This window comes from Tasmannia lanceolata, unplaced genomic scaffold, assembly GCF_043159265.1.
Source record: "Tasmannia lanceolata isolate RefF3 unplaced genomic scaffold, GAP_Taslan_0.1 ptg000013l, whole genome shotgun sequence".
NCBI classification, from domain to species: domain Eukaryota; kingdom Viridiplantae; phylum Streptophyta; class Magnoliopsida; order Canellales; family Winteraceae; genus Tasmannia; species Tasmannia lanceolata.
In genome coordinates, this window is record NW_027518690.1 from 9,375,421 (window position 1) to 9,392,642 (window position 17,222).

Here is a 17,222-nt window from a genome sequence, read left to right on the forward strand (position 1 = left end):
TAGTGGGCCCTTGATTTGTTTACAACATCAGTAAAATATAATTAGCTTCCCCTGTGCACACCTTACATTAAAAAGTGTATTTAAAAAAAAAACTGATTAAAAAATCCAAACCGTCCATTTGTTGGCCCCAACAGATCGGAGCATTAAGATTATCATATGAAGATGAATTTTGCAGAAAGGCTTATTTACATTGGGTCATCAAATGAAAGGTTTGAATATTGGAATGAGGGCCGCAGTCAATTTTCTAATAAATATGTACATAGGGATGTGCTTCTTCTGTCTTGTCTTCGCTGCCTTTTCAGGAGACAACCCTGCTCTTGTTTGACAGTGACATACCATTATCGATTCTTTAATACACCCCCCTGCTTCTCCCTTTTTTTTTTTGGGTAGGTAACCCTGCTTCTTCCCTCCTATTTTCTAAAGGATGATGATATTTTCACCCTGCAGTACTTGCACACCCTCTTATAACGTGTTTTGACATAAGCCCACTTTTCACGTTAAATCAGGTTATAAGAGGGGTGTGCACGTAACGAAGAGGGGTGAAAACATCATCTCCCTCTCTAAAATACCATTTCTCCCATTTCGATGAACGACGGTCTCTTCATTTTTATCTTTCCTATAATACCCTTCCCCATGATCACCATGTTCTTTTACCTTTTTTGTTCTCTGACCTTTTTCCCCCTTTTGCTGCATTCTCAGGTTGCAGTAATCAGGACTAGGGAGTCAACATTATACTCCCATTCTCCCTTAAATGGAATGAGAACAAAATAAAAATAATAATTTTAATTCAAAACACCACATCTTCTTGGAACGGAGAACAGATTCCAACATTAATTTCCCCCCACTAATTAATTCCACTCGGCTGTCCATTCCGGTGTCGATTCCACCCCTTGATTTCATTCCTCCTTAGCATTGGATGAAATTCAAGGTGGCAAACGGGCCGTGCTGGGCCGGCACGGCACGACAAAATGAGGCCTGGATAGGCCCGCGGGCCGGGGCACGGCACGGCATGGACGGGTTCACGGGCCGTGTCGGGCCGGGCCGAAATCCTCGAGGCTAGGCACGGCATGAACCGTGGCCCGTGGCCCGCAGCTCGCCTTGCCGTGCCGTGCCGGCACGTGTTTTTTTATATTTTGAATTGAAATTTTTCTCGGAACTCCGTGGGTATCGACGGAGTTCCGAGAATTTTTTTTTTGAAACAGAACATTTCTCGGAACTCCGTGGGTATCCCACAGAGTTTCGAGAAGTGTTCTCGGAATTCCGTGAATTCCCACGAAGTTCCGAGAAATGTTCTGTTTTAAAAAAAAAATTCTTTTTTTTCCATATGTTGTGATCAATTTTCTTGGTTCCCTTTTGACAATTTTATTTACAATTACTTTACAACAGTAATTTAGAAATAAAGATCGATTATGCCCGGAATATTTATCCAGGAACCCGGGCGGCACCTTTAAATTTTATTAATATCAAATATTATAACAAGAAAAGAGGAGCTGGGGAGGACATAGAACCTTGCCTCTAACCCTTTAAAGGAAAGAAAAGAGAAAAAATAAATACAACTTTGAAATTACAACAACTTCTAAATTAAAAGTCTTCAACAATCTTCAGATGATGAGTTTGAGCCTTCCAGTCCTTGTATCCTAGCATCTACATCAAGCCAGTCCTTCAAGCATACACATACCTCCAATGTTTTTTATGACATTTTGGTTCTTGTAAAACCCTGTTACCTGCACTAAAAGTGGACTCCGATGCTACTGTAAACATCTGGGGGGTTAGTATATCACGTGCCATGATGGATAGCACTTGATATGTTTTCTCATTTGCTTTCTACCACGGTAAAATTTTAAAAGTTTTCCAAATACAATGATAACTCATTGCAAGATGCTTCACCAACACTACTAGGTTTTGCTCTTTTTAGGCTTATTAAAGTAAAAATTGGATTATTTTTAGGCCCCGAACTCATAGAAGAACTGGGTCTTCTTTGTCCATGTTCCACCTCATATATATGATAAATAGACCTTAATAATGATTTAATTTCATTTATACTATTCCCTGAATCTTCAGGATCATTACTGAGGTTGTTATTGCACTCTTCTAACAAGACTTCTAAACCTTGTAACTTAAACCTAGGGTCCATTACTGTACTGAAGGAATATAAAAGTGGAATTTCATTAAAATATTTTTTAAATTTAGCCTGCATGACTTCAATTATTTGTTCATGTCTTTCAGTTCTATTTTTTTTTAAAAGTAAGCGTGATGTTATGTAAGTTACTCATAATTATGTTTGATGTTGGTTTGTAAACAACAGAAAAAGCATTAGTTGCAGTATAAAAAACTTTAAGAAAACTCATGAAACCCTCACAAGTGTTCCAATCTGGTAGACCTACAGTGTAACGGAGAGGTTGAGGTATATTTTCATTACCAAATGATTGAATTAAATTTTTATATGGGAGGCAATGTTTCAACATTAAATAAGTTGAATTCCACCTATTTCTAAAATCTAATTTGTGAATTTAGAAAATTCTTTCCAATAGGTGTTACATAATTTTGCAAATTCTTGTCTTCTAAACATTGAAGAATTGATAAATGTAATATAAGTTTTAATATTTTCTATTTGTGGGTCAATAAGAGCTAAACCATCTTGCACAACCAAATTTAAAATATGGCATGCACTTCTAATATGAAAAAGTTTTTTCCACTTAAAATAGGTTTCAATTCAGTTTTTAATAACTCTACTGCGGAAATATTATTACTAGCATTATTTAGAGTTATAGAATTATTTTTTTTTGTAATATTATATTCACGAGCAGTATTTAAAATATGTGTTGATATAACATTTTTAGTATGTGGGTAATCAATAAGACTAAAGCTAATAATTCTTTTTTCTAAAAGCCAATTAGAGTTGATATAGTGTGCGGTTACACACATATATGAATAACCCTTTTTGGTACTCCAAATATCAGAATTAAGTGCAATTTTCCATTAAATCCTTCAAAATATGAAATCAGTTGTTGTTTACGTTCATTAAAATATTTACAACTGTCTGATTTTAGAGTGTTTCTAGGTACCATTTTAAAAGCAGGATTTAAAGCTTGTTTAGCATATTTTTCAAAACCTTTATCTTCTCCAAAAATTAATGAAAGGAGAACTATAATTAAATATTTAAATGGGTACCAACCTCAACCTATTTGAGCAAAATCTCGCCCTCTTGTTGATCGCCAATCGCCGTCCTCGTGTTAATCGCCAATCGCTGCCCTCTTGATGAGTACTTAGTGGTACTAAGTAGAGAGAGAAGTAGATTGGAGAGAGAGAGAGAGGGAGAAGTTGATTGGGAGAGAGAGAGAGAGGGTGAACTTGATTAGGGAGAGAGAAAACTTGATTAGGGAGAGAGAGAAGTTCATTGGAGAGTTTAGATAATAGAGAGAGAGAGAGAGAGAGAGAGAGAGAGAGAGAGAGAGAGAGAGAGAGAGAGAGAGAGAGAGAGAGCTTTGGTGATAAATGAAGGGGGTGGAAAGTTGTACTTATAGGATAGGGTGGGTTATTTTTTGACTTTTCAAAATACCCCCAAAAAATAGTTGTTGGGGGGTTAATTTGGTAAAAGACATTAAATGACTTAAATATCCACAAAAAAAGAGTTGTTGGGGAGGGTATTTAGGGAATGTAAAAGATTTAAACAATGAAAATCCTAAAATACCCCCCCAAAAGGAGTTGTTGGGGGGGTTAATTTGGTAAAAGACATAAAATGACTTAAATATCCACAAAAAAGAGTTGTTGAGGAGGGTATTTAGGGAGTGTAAAAGATTTAAACATTGAAAATCCCAAACTACCCCCCAAAAAAGAGTTGTTGGGGGGTTAATTTTGTAAAAGACATGAAATGACTTAAATATCCACAAAAAAGAGTTGTTGGGGAGGGTATTTAGGGAATGTAAAAGATTTAAACAATGAAAATCCCAAAATACCCCCCAAAAAAGAGTTGTTGGGGGGGGGGGGGGAGTTAATTCAAGATTCTATGAAAATATATGTTTGGGATGACAATACCCCACAAAGTAGCCGTTTGAAACAACTTTTGGGGGGTATTTTCGGGTTTTCCTAAAAAAATGCATTTTCTAAATTGGAACCGGGCTCGCGGGCCGTGCTGGGCCGGGTCGGGCCATGCCGTGCCTTGGCAAACGGGCCGTGCTGTGCCGCCCCGCCGAGCCACCCAACCAGGCCCGGTACGGCACACTCACTGTAGCTATTCGTGCCTTGCCGGGCCGTGGGCTGGCACTGCCCGTTCGCCACCTTGAGATGAAATGACCGTTTTGTAAAAGAAAGAAAAAATGACAGTCCCATCTTCAAATCATCAAATGTAATAAAAAGCTATGAGATGGGTATTTGTTAAGCATCATTTAAATGCCTCTGGGAACTGGAATTTACACATACATTTAGACTTTTACACATGTTTTGAGATTTTATCCTCAAAGTATGTGTAAATTCAAGATCCCAAGGGCAATTAAATGGTGCCAAGAAACAAAAAAAGACAGTCCCATCTTCAAATCATCAAATGTAATAAAAAGCTATGAGATGGGTCTTTATGTGATTCAGTTGATCCTAGAGCCGGAACGGCCAGGGTTCACGAGGTGAGAGGCAGTTTCAATATTTAAGAAGGAGGGGTACTCTTTTTGTAGGAAAAAGAAGCACAGATATTGGGATTCCACAAAGAGAGAATTTTGGAAACATAAACACACATTACCTCATTCTTCTTCTTCTTCTTCTTCTTCTTCTTCTCCTCTCCTCTCCTCTCTCCTCTCTCCTCTCTCTCTCTCTCTCTCTCTCTCTCTCTCTCTCTCTCTCTCTATCTTTAAGAGATAGCATTAATAAGGAGAATGATATTATGGTCAAGGTGGCAAACGGGCCATGTCGGACCGGCACGACACGACAAAATGAGGCCCGGATAGGCCCGTGGGCCGGGCACGACACGGCATGGAAGGGTTCACTGGCTGGGCCGTGCCGTGCCGGGCGGAAATCCTCGAGGCTAGGCACGCACGGTATGCGGCCTCCAGCCTGCCGTGCCATGCCGGCCCTTGTTTTTTATTTATTTTGAATTAAACTTTTTCTCGGAACTCCGTGGGTATCGACGGAGTTCCGAGAATTTTTTTTTTTTTAAACTGAACATTTCTCGGAACTCTTTGGGATACCCACGGAGTTCCGAGATTTTTTTTTGAAACAGAACATTTCTCAGAACTCCATGGGTATCCCACGGAGTTACGAGAACTGTTCTCGGAATTCCATGAATTCCCACGGAGTTCCGAGAAATGTTCTGTTTTAAAAAAGAAATTCTTTTTTTTCCATATTTTGTGAACAATTTTCTTGGTCCCCTTTTGTCAATTTTATTTACAATTACTTTACAATAGTAATTTAGAAACAAAGATCGATTGTGCCCGGAATATTTATCCAGGAACCCGGGCGGCACCTTTAAATTTTATTAATATCAAATATTATGACAAGAAAAGAGGAGCTGAGGAGGATATAGAACCTTGCCTCTAACCCTTTAAAGGAAAGAAAAGAGAAAAAATAAATACAACTTTGAAATTACAACAACTTCTTAGTCTTCAACAATCTTCAGATGATGAGCTTGAGCCTTCCAGTCCTTGATTCCTAGCATCTGCATCAAGCCAGTCCTTCAAGCATACACATACCTCCAATGTTTTTGATGACATTTTGGCTCTTTTGTAGACACCGAGAGGGGGGGGGGTTTAGTATATCACGTGCCATGATGGATAGCACTGGATATGTTTTCTCATTTGCTTTCCACCATGGCAAAATTTCAAAAGTTTCCCATTCTTCGGGATTGATATAATGTTCATTTTCCAAATACAAAGATAACTCATTGCAAGATGCTTCACCAACACTACTGGGTTTTGCTCTTTTTAGGATTATTAAAGTAAAAATTGAATTATTTTTAGGCCCCGAGCTTGTAGAAGAACTGGGTCTTCTTTGTCCATGTTCCACCTCATATGTATGATACATAGACCATAATAATGATTTAATTTCATTTATACTATTCCCTGAATCTTCAGGATCATTACCGAGATTGTTATTGCACTCTTCTAACACGACTTCTAAACCTTGTAACTTAAACCTAGGGTCCATTACTGTACTGAAGGAATATAAAAGTGGAATTTCATTAAAATATTTTTTAAATTTAGCCTCTATTACTTCAATTATTTGTTCATGTCTTTCAGTTCTATTTTTTAAAAAAGTAAGCGTGATGTTACGTAAGTTACTCATAATTATGTTTGAGGTTGGTTTGTAAACAGCAGAAAAAGTATTAGTTGCAGTATAAAAAATTTCAAGAAAACTCATGAAACCCTCACAAGTGTTCCAATCTGGGAGACCTACAGTGTAATGGAGAGGTTGAGGTATATTTTCATTACCAAATGATTGAATTAAATTTTTATATGGGAGGCAATGTTTCAACATTAAATAAGTTGAATTCCACATATGTTTAACATCTAATTTGAATTTAGAAACTTCTTTCCCATAGGTGCTGCATAATTTTGCAAATTCTTGTCTTCTAAACATTGAAGAATTGATAAATGTAATATACGTTTTAATATTTTCTATTTGCAGGTCAATAAGAGCTAAACCATCTTGCACAGTCAAATTTAAAATATGGCATGCACATCTAATATGAAAAAGTTTTCCACTTAAAATATGCTTCAATTCAATTTTTAATAACTCTACTGCGGAAATATTATTACTAGCATTATCTAGAGTTATAGAATTTTTTTTTGTAATATTATATTCACGAGCAGTATTTAAATGATATAACATTTTCAGTATGTGGGTAATCAATAAAACTAAAGCTAATAATTCTTTTTTCTAAAAGCCAATTAGAGTTGATATAGTGTGCGGTTACACAAATATATGAATAACTCTTTTTCGTACTCCAAATATCGGAAGCAAGTGCAATTTTTCCATTAAATCCTTCAAAATATGAAATCAGTTGTTGTTTACGTTCATTAAAAAGTTTACAACTGTCTGATTTTAGAGTGTTTCTAGGTACCATTTTAAAAGCAGGATTTAAAGCTTGTTTAGCATATTTTTCAAAACGTTTATCTTCTCCAAAAACAAATGGTTGTTCGGAGTGTATAACGTATGCGGCTAGTTCTCTTCTATTACTATCATGAGAGTAGGAAAATGTTCCTATTGAACTAGACATGCGACTTAGTTGGGTTTGCTTAGGGTCTAACGGGCCATGCTTTTTACCACAAGCGTCGGCATGCCTTTTTAAGTGGCCCGTTCCACCCGAAACATTACAACTAAGATCCCTTTTACAATGTTTACAAATTACCCGAACTTCTACTTTCCCATCTGGACGTGTTATCTCTTCACGAGTGAAGGTAGACCAAACAGTTGAAGTTCTACCCCTTTTAACTTTAGAGCGAGAATGAGCTTGGCTCCCACTAGCACTAAGGTTGAGTTCATTTTTGACTCCAAATGCAACCTTGTTTTTACTCCACTGACCTCCAAAATCAAGCTTCCATTAACTTATCATTGCCCATGACTTGGTTGTTGTCATGGCCAATGTTGGGGTAGAAAACTTCTTCTGAATCGGCCATTAAGAGAGGTTTAAAAAAAAATTAATGAAAGGAGAATTATAATTAAATATTTAAATGAGTACCAACCTCAACCTATTTGAGCAAAATCTCGCCCTCTTGTTGATCGCCAATCGCCGCCCTCGTGTTAATCGCCAATCGCCGCCTTCTTGATGAGTACTTAGTGCTACTAAGTAGAGAGAGAAATAGATTGGAGAGAGAGAGGGAGAAGTTGATTGGGGGAGAGAGAGAGGGTGAACTTGATTAGGGAGAGAGAGAACTTGATTAGGGAGAGAGCGAAGTTAATTGGAGAGTTTAGATAATAGAGAGAGAGAGAGTGAGCTTTGGTGAGAAATGAAGGAGGTGGAAAGTTGTATTTATAGGATTTGGTAAAATAAATGAAATGACTTAAATATCCACAAAAAAAGTTGTTGGAGAGGGTATTTAGGAAATGTAAAAGAATTAAAAAATGAAAATCCCAAAATACCCCCAAAAAAGAGTTGTTGGGGGTTAATATGGTAAAAGACATGAAATGAGTTAAATATCCACAAAAAAGAGTTGTTGAGGAGGGTATTTAGGGAATGTAAGAGAATTAAACAATGAAAATCCCAAAATACCTCCCAAAAAAGAGTTGTTGGGGGGGGGGGGGGTTAATTTGGTAAAAGACATGAAATGACTTAAATATCCACAAAAAAGAGTTGTTGGGGAGGGGTATTTAGGGAATGTAAAAGATTTAAACAACGAAAATCCCAAAATAGCCCCCAAAAAAGAGTTGTTGGGGTGGTTAATTCAAGATTTTATGAAAATATATGTTTTGGACAAAAATACCCCACAAAGTAGTCGTTTGAAATAACTTTTGGGGGGCGTTTTCGGGTTTTCCAAAAAAAAAATGCATTTTCTAAATTGGAACCGGGCTCGCGGGCCATGCCGCACCGGCCGTGTCGTACAGGGCCGTGCCATGCCATGCCGTGCTGGCCCACCAGGCCCGGCACGGCCCGCGACTTCATTCCGGGCCGGCACGGCATGCTCACTGTAGCTATTCGTGTCGTGCCGGCACGGCCTGTGGCGTGTCGTGCCTTGCCGGGCCGGGGGCCGTGCCTCACGGCCCGTTTGCCACCTTGGTATTATGGGATTGGAGACAGATAATTGGGCCCACCAACTTTTTATCACCACAAAATGGACCTATAACCAAACCTACCTTAGAGTACTTGTAGTGGAAATGCCATGGCCAAAAACTCACGTACGATTTGACAACTTTCATACTCATACTTTGGAAAAGTTCTCAAGTTAACTTTGTCAAAATAACCATCTTGCCAAGCTTTAAATTAAGAAATAAGAAACTACCAGTAAACTAAAGTTTTTGAGAGAAAAAGACAAAAATACTGTTTTCCTAAGAAAACCAGTTTAAACTCTAGAAACCCTAGTTTCCTGTCCTACCCCCGTCCCCCTCTCTCTGTCTATGATTTTTTGCTTATTTTCTTTGGATATCCTAGGATGATTCACTCACTATCCTTGCATACTCGAGTTCCTTAAAATGAAACCCAGTAATGATGCAACCACTAACTTGGAAAGTGTTTTTAGGAAAAGGGTATTTTAGTGATTTTAAATGAAAAAATTCATAGTTCTTTGGGTTTAAAGTGCATTGGAAATGATATTTTATAATCATTTTACACATTGTTTCATAAAAACACTCATATTTTGTGAATTTATTATCAAAAGATGTGTAAAATATCATTTCCAATGCTGCTTAATGGGTGCCACTACAAGAAAAAGGGGTATTACCGGCGGATATTTCCCGGCGGTCTTAATATCCGTCGGCCAATACCCACATTTCACCGGCGGTTCCAGAAAAACGCCGGCAATATTGATAACATCCTAAGCTTTTTTTTTAACCGTGGCCATAATATTCCTGACAGCCATGACCGTCGGCAATATATGTTATTCACCGGCGGTAATAAGTAAACCCGCCGGGAATACTTGATCTATAAAAACCCACGATCCCATTTTCCCTTTCCCGCGTGAGAACCCGCCCTATTTCCTTCCACATCTTTCATCTATTTGGGCATTTTCCTCCTCGAGCGCGAACCCCTGTTTCCCTCCCTTTTTTCCTTGCAGCTCGATCTCTCGCCGCTTAATCGAGTCTCCTTTCAACGAAGGTAGGCGATTTCGTTTTCGTTTTCCTCCACCTCTGCTCTGTATTTCCCCTTTTGCCTCCACCTCTTCTCCCTATTGCGTTTGCTTTTTGTTTGGTTGTAATAACGGTTTTTTGGATCTCGTTTTAGGGTTTTGCAAAGGTTGGGAAAGAGGGCTTGAAGAAGATAAGGATAAATTTGTTTAGGGTTTTGGAGATTGGAGAAGAAGAGAAGGGTCTGATCTCTCTCACCTCACAAAGATACCAAGAGGTAGTTGATTTTCAGCCCTAAAATTCTTTTTTATTTCCTTTTTGCTCGTTCCTTTCTAACCTATCTAAAATACCTATTTATTCATGGTTTTTCATCAGAATGTAAGGGTTTTTTGGGGGTTTTCATCTTATTTTGGGGGTTTTGTAAAGAATCTCAGCAGATTGGTTGAGAGATGACCCGTCTCTCAATTGGAATGGGGTTAGGGTTTGATTTTTTACATAATGTGCAATCTCTCTTGCTTCTAGTTTTGAAATTCCATGCGAAAGATATGTGTTTTTTCTCATATTTATTTAATTTTTTCCTTCGTATGAAATGATTTTTCTTCTTCAGAAATCTACTAACCTGAAGAATCTTTTTGTTTCCAATGTTTTTTTCTTTGAAGATTAGGGTTCTGTTCTTTGAAGAGCTTGGATATATTCTATTGCCTTTTGAGTTGGTTTCTCTTTTTCCCGACATGTGCTTTTCATCCTCTTTTATTCTGTTCTTTTATTTTGGATAGTGTTTAAAATCTTTAGAGATTGTATACATGGATTTTTATAATTTTGGATTGTAAAATCCTGTATTTTAGAAGCTAAAACCTGGACTTTGTAAGCTAAAACCCTTATTTTATAATCCTGAAATGAACAATCGAGATTTTAGCTTATTGGATAAATCTTATAAAATTCAGGTTTTAGCCTTTACAATGCAAGATTTTACAATCCTAGATTATAAAAATTCTTGTATCCAAACAGCCCGTACGAGTTGAATTTTTTGAATGTCATGTGAAGTTTTTTTTTATTTTTTTATTTTATATTCTAGCATGTTTTCGTTGTATTTTGTTACACAAGTGAGTTTTGTTATTGACGTTTTGTTACTTTATTTATTTGTGCGAGTCTTGATTGGTTGGTTATTGATGCTGAATTTAATTATCTGCATATGAAAATTGACACTTGCTGATAAATGAATTTGTAGAAATGCCATGTAATAATTTGTCTTATCTTCAGCTCTTTTCTGACTTGTTTCATTTGATTCTTGATTCTTAGCTACTAGATTCAATTGTTCTACCATTGGAAGTGACATGCCAGTGTCATATTGATGACAAGTGTCATGCTAGTGTAATATTGATCTTCTGAATGAATACTAGTTTAATACCCTGAAACTTAAGATTTTCATTTGGCGTCGAACATCGTTCATGATTAGACGGATGTCTCTCTAGAGGTGGAAGGTGCGAAATGACCAGTCACTCCAAAAGCTTATATTCAAGTAAGTATAAATGTTCGTGTGCATACGTGAATGCAGTAGTTGGATTTTACCCGAACTGTTGGCATCATACTCCCATCAGGTGGGCTCCCCTTTGGACTACCCATTGACCCAAGATTGTTCTAATTAGACAATCCTTGCACACATACCCATTTATAAGCATGGATTACCAAGCTAGGATATCATTATTCTTGAAGTCGTTCCTCATCTCAACCAAGAATATAGACTCCAATTTCACAACGAAACTGGGATTCTTTATTTTAACAAGTGTGTTTGACCTCAATGACACTTTGTTTTTCTTCAGTCGTACACATTCGTTCCAATCATTATCATTCTATCTTTGAGTAAAGCAAGAGAGTAGTCATGGATAAAAGTTGGATGCAACTTCCAAGGTACGACCCTCATAACGTAGGGTTAGTTTATTAAATTTGGATTTAACCAATTCGTTATCTTAATTTATAAGCCTCACGCATGTTCCCATTTTTGATAAAACAGAGTTGACCCAGCATATAGGGCAGGGTTGGATCGGTTCCTTGATTTTGCATTTGCCAGAACTAATTATGGGAACAAGATCAAATGTCCATGTGTTAAATGTGGCAACATTTATTTGGTTGATCGAATACAGGCCGAGGATCATTTGGTTGTCGATGGGATGCTTAAGGGCTACGATACATGGATTTTTCATGGGGAGGCAGTGCCATCGGCGTGTGTTATGGCTAACAGTGATCACCGAGTGCAGGATGAACCCATACTACAAGATGAAATGCATGAAATGTTACACGACCTCAACCCATTGTTTAACCGTGCTATGGACAATGTGCCATCAGACAGTGGGGTTGATCTAGGAAATACAAGTACGGAGGGGCCAGATTTAAATTCGCAAAGATTTTTCAAATTATTAGAGGACGCCGAGCAGAAATTATACCCGGGCAGCAAATTCACTAAATTATCCTTCCTTGTTCGACTTTTTCACATCAAGTGTCTTAATGGATGGAGCAACAAATCGTTCACTATGTTACTTGATCTCTTGAAGGAGGCACTTCCTGATGGTGAAACGTTGCCAAAGTCATTTTATGAAACGAAGAAAATTATTAAGGATTTGGGCCTCGATTACAACAAGATAGATGTATGCCCTAACGATTGCATGTTGTATTGGAAGGAAGCTGCTAATGAATTTAAATGTCGCACATGTGGGGCATCGAGGTGGAGAACAGATGCAGTACATCCAGATGACGAGCCATCTGAGACATCTACAAAAGGAAAAAAAATTCCTGCCAAGATTCTGCGTCACTTCCCACTGAAACCAAGATTGCAGAGGCTATACATGTCGAGGAAAACAGCATCTTTTATGACATGGCATGATGAGGGCCGCACAAAAGATGGTATATTAAGGCATCCTGCAGACTCAACAGCATGGAAGACTTTGGACTGCAAGTATAAAGAGTTTGGTTCAGAGACTCGCAATGTTAGACTTGGGTTAGCAAGTGATGGCTTCAATCCCTTTAGGACGATGAGTATTGCTCACAGCACGTGGCCAGTTGTTCTAATGCCATATAACTTGCCACCATGGATGTGCATGAAGCAACCGTATATGATCCTCTCACTGCTTATTCCAGGACCATCTTCACCAGGGAATGACATAGATATCTACTTGAAACCTTTGGTAGAAGAGTTGAAGGAACTATGGATTGATGGTGTGCAGACTTTCGACGCAGCGAGGAATGAAATGTTTCAAATGCATGCAGCTGTGTTGTGGACGATTAGTGACTTTCCGGCGTATTCTAACTTGTCAGGATGGAGCACGAAAGGAAAACTGGCTTGTCCATCTTGCCATAAAGAAACGTGTTCTCAAAGGTTGACTCATGGAAGTAAGCAATGCTACATGGGCCACCGGCGATTCTTACCAATCAATCACACATTTCGATTTGATAAGTCAGGTTTTGATGGGACGGAAGAATGGAGGGTAGCTCCGATACCGCTATCAGGCAGTCAAGTTCTGGATCAATTACAGAGCATTAATGTAACATTTGGTAAGAAGCCGGATACTAGTGGGAAGAAGCCAACTACAACTGGGAAGAAGCTAGATACACGTGGAAAGAAACAAGATACACGTGGCAAGAAGTCAGATAACAGTGGGAAGAAGCCGAATACCCATGGAAAGAAAAGGAGGCGTGAGAAGAATCCCAATGAACCTGAGGAGAATACCGAAGAGATGCCTCGTAAGGAACACAATTGGAAGAAGAAAAGCATATTTTTTTGTCTTCCGTATTGGGAATCATTGTTATTGCGCCACAATCTAGATGTGATGCACATCGAGAAGAACGTTTGTGATAATGTCATTGGGACGTTACTAAATATTGAAGGAAAAACAAAGGATAGTGTAAAAGCGCGGTTAGATTTAAAGAAAATGAATATCAGGAGAACGCTTCACCCAATAACTAAAGGAAATAACAAGACATACGTGCCCCCAGCATGCTTCACAATGTCTTCAAAGGAGAAAGATATTTTCTGTGGTGCCTTGAAACACGTCAAAGTTCCGGATGGTTATTCATCTAATATCTCACGACGTGTGAATATGAAGCAGCGCAAGATTTCAGGATTGAAGAGCCATGATTGCCATGTACTGATACAACAACTATTACCATTAGCTTTACGTTCATCATTGCAAAAGACCGTCAGCTCGGTATTGATTGAACTTTGTAGCTTCTTTAGAGAGTTGTGTTCAAAGGTTCTCAAATCGGGCGAACTTATGAAATTGAAAAATAGGATAGCAGTAACATTATGCCATATGGAAAAGATCTTCCCACCGGCATTTTTTGATGTTATGGTGCATTTGCCGATTCATTTAGCGGATGAGGCAAGGTTAGCTGGACCAGTACAATACCGATGGATGTACCCAATCGAAAGGTATGCAGAGCTTCTCAAACTTTGTTTCAACAGTTAATTTGTGTACATATTTTCAGTACAGAACGTAATACAAGTATTCACGTTTTGTAGGTACCTTTTAACATTAAAATCGTATGTTCGCAATAGAAATCGTGTGGAGGGATCTATTGCAGAGGGGTACCTTGCGGAAGAATGTTTAACGTTTTGTGCAAGATATTTGGAAGGGGTTGAATCAAAGTTGAACCGACCACAAAGGAATGACGAAGATGCTCCGTGTGAATTTGAAGAAGGATTCGCTATTTTCTCAGTATCAGGACGCGCTCTAGGAAAAATTCATATGGAACCCATAGATCCACGGACAGTGAAACAGGCACATCGATATGTTCTCTTCAACTGCGCTGCTGTCAACCAATATCTTGAGTAAGTTACTTCAAGTGTCATAATTTAATATTTCCCGACTCTTCTTTTCTCTTACATTCATTGATTCACATGTAGAAAACACATTGCCGAACTTTGGAGCGAGCGTCCCCGTGCGCTCCCAAGGGACATAGATCACACTCACAACGAGCGGTTTCCAGATTGGTTTAAAAAACATGTCAGTTTTTTTTTCTTGAACTCAAAACAGGTCTATTTGGAATACAACTTTTTTCTATAGCCATAATCACCCATTTTTTGTATAGGTTGAAAAGTTGCATGAGTCAAATGAGCAAATCTTAGAAAAACTTAGATGGTTGAGCGGTGATCCATCTAACATTGTTAGGAGATATACAGGCTATATTGTAAATGGAATCCGCTACAATACTAAGGATCGCGAGCAGGGAAAAAGAACACAAAATAGCGGAGTTGTTGTCATTGCAAAAACGAATAGCTTTGCGAGCACACGAGATAGAAATCCAACCACGGGAGATGTTAGTTACTACGGTGTCTTGACGGATATCATCGAACTCAACTATTACGAACAACTGAAGGCATTGCTATTCAAGTGTGATTGGTTTGATATAACACCCAATAGAGGAATAAGAAAGGATGAGTTTGGTTTTACGGTTGTAAACACGGCCCGACGTTTGTCATCGGATGAGCCTTTCATATTGGCATCGCAAGCACAACAGGTGTTCTACGTACAAGATAAACCCAATTAACCCAACAACAATGATTGGCATGTAATCATCAAGACGAAACCTAGGGATTTGTACGAAGTGCGTGGAGACAATGACGAGACATATATACAGAGCGAAGCCGTGGAAATCCAGAATTTGGAAGAAATTGAACAATGGGAACGGACAGATATTGTTGGGACAGAGATTGATATACCATTGGATGTCTTCAGTCATGAAAACCAAGACGAAGAAGAATATGATACGGAGCAAGATGATAGTGATGGAGTTGATAATACCTCCGTGGAACTCGATGGAGGCAATTCTGAGTGATATTTCAAATTTGAGTTGTGTCATGAGGTGTATCTGTGCCTAAGAACAGCTTGGTCATTGTACTCTCATTTATGCTGTTGAAAATTTTCTTTCGTGGAATATTTTCCACCTCAATCATAGCATGGGTTGGGTCCATTGTACTTTTAGTTACATAACAAGTTTTTTTTCTTTTGATTTTCGACTGTACAAGTGTTAAGAACTCGTTGCTCTTGCTCTTTCTATACTAATTATATGCAAGGTCGTGTGGATTATATGAAGTCCTTGAATTAGAATTGGAGAAGGTTCTGATATCTGATATTTTTTCATGCATTGGTAAACAGAAAGATCTGTTTGATTTCCTTGCGCATCCATCAAACAAGAATCCTATCTGAGGTATGTAACATTCCACCATTGAAAAGTAAAAAAAAAATCATATATGCTAATTTATATGCTCTTTAGAAGGATGTTACTCCTCTTATTAAATTCAGGTGCATGCAAAAGTTTCATTTGATAAGTAGGTTCATCTGATGGTGGTTTCATCTTCGGCTATTGAAATTTGAGAATGCTATGATGTTTTCCTCTAGCAGGTCTACTTACACAGCTTATTTATCTTGATTTTTGTTGGTTTGATTTTTTTGGTATTTATGGTCTGTTCACTTCAGATTATACACCTTTTTCCCATTTTCTGTTGATCCATGATGTATAATTCTAGCTAACCTATATCCTTTAACGGTATGAATACTGGGGTTACAGCTTATATGTTGTCCCTTACTGTTTAGATTATGTTCTTGATTTTTTCTCCTTGGTCTGAAAGGTTGATTAAATTTTGAATTTATGATATCTCTTTCTATGTATTGTTTTAAGTTACAGGTTATCTTATACATTTAAAAAAATGCCTAGAGAGAGTCAGGCTCCATCCCATTCACATGACTTTGAGCGTACGGATGTTCATTCTGAAGAGGAGCCTCTCACTGACCAATCTCAGGAGGAGCATCCTAACCGGTCCAGTGCCTCCTCATCGAAGAGGAAAAGAGGGCCTACACGTTGCAAAAAGACTTGGGGCTGACAAGGACCGCTGGAACCAGTTGAATTCAACCAAATTGGGCAGCCAGATTCAGAAAATACAAATCCTTTCGAAAGTTTCCTCGAAAATATTGCGAGGACAGGTGAAAAATGTCCTATCTCATATAGGGACTGGAGGAGGGTTCCACTTGAAAAAAAGAAGATATGTGGGCAATTGTCAAGGTAAACGTTGTTGAATCGGTATATATGTCTACATTTACTTTTATTATTCTAACCTAATGATACTTGTATTTCACTTGACATGTAATACAGACTAAATATGACGTTCCTGAAGACAACAAGCAGTATGTTATAGCAGACCTTGGGAAGAAATGGCGGGAATGGAAGTCAACCCTGAGGACTAAATACTTCCTCCAAAATGAACCACCACCACCTGGAAGCGTGATCCTGTCAGAATATCAAATTCTATGCGACTTTTGGAACTCTCCTGAAGGGCAGGTAGACAATATTACCTCCTGTATTATTCTCTCCTTTAAATTATTATAATTATATATCTATTTATTGTTTTCACACTGCAGAAACTTTGCGCAACAAATAAGGCAAACCGAGCCCAACAAACGATAGCACACACTGCCGGTTCGCGGAGCTATGCAAGAGTGACCAAGATGGAGGTAATTTCAGCAACCTTT

General features: G+C 38.2%; 1 protein-coding gene across 1 annotated transcript; it reads left to right on the top strand.

Annotated features, from left to right (window-relative positions):
• The first annotated feature begins 11,581 nt into the window (after positions 1 to 11,581).
• LOC143890542 (uncharacterized) lies at positions 11,582 to 15,919 on the top strand. The gene is made up of 5 exons (XM_077395276.1): positions 11,582 to 11,610; positions 11,714 to 14,125; positions 14,216 to 14,524; positions 14,600 to 14,699; positions 14,785 to 15,919. The coding sequence occupies exons 1-5, from the start codon at positions 11,582 to 11,584 to the stop codon at positions 15,241 to 15,243; spliced, it is 3,309 nt and encodes a 1,102-aa protein (XP_077251391.1). The 3' UTR covers positions 15,244 to 15,919.
• The last annotated feature ends 1,303 nt before the right edge of the window (positions 15,920 to 17,222 follow it).

Bases quoted from the DNA above. Each gene is read 5' to 3' on its own strand.
- LOC143890542 (XM_077395276.1), top strand. From the start codon at position 11,582: ATGGATAAAAGTTGGATGCAACTTCCAAG. The intron at 14,126-14,215 runs GTATGCAGAGCT...CACGTTTTGTAG, and splicing joins TGGATGTACCCAATCGAAAG to GTACCTTTTAACATTAAAAT. The intron at 14,700-14,784 runs GTCAGTTTTTTT...TTTTTTGTATAG, and splicing joins CAGATTGGTTTAAAAAACAT to GTTGAAAAGTTGCATGAGTC.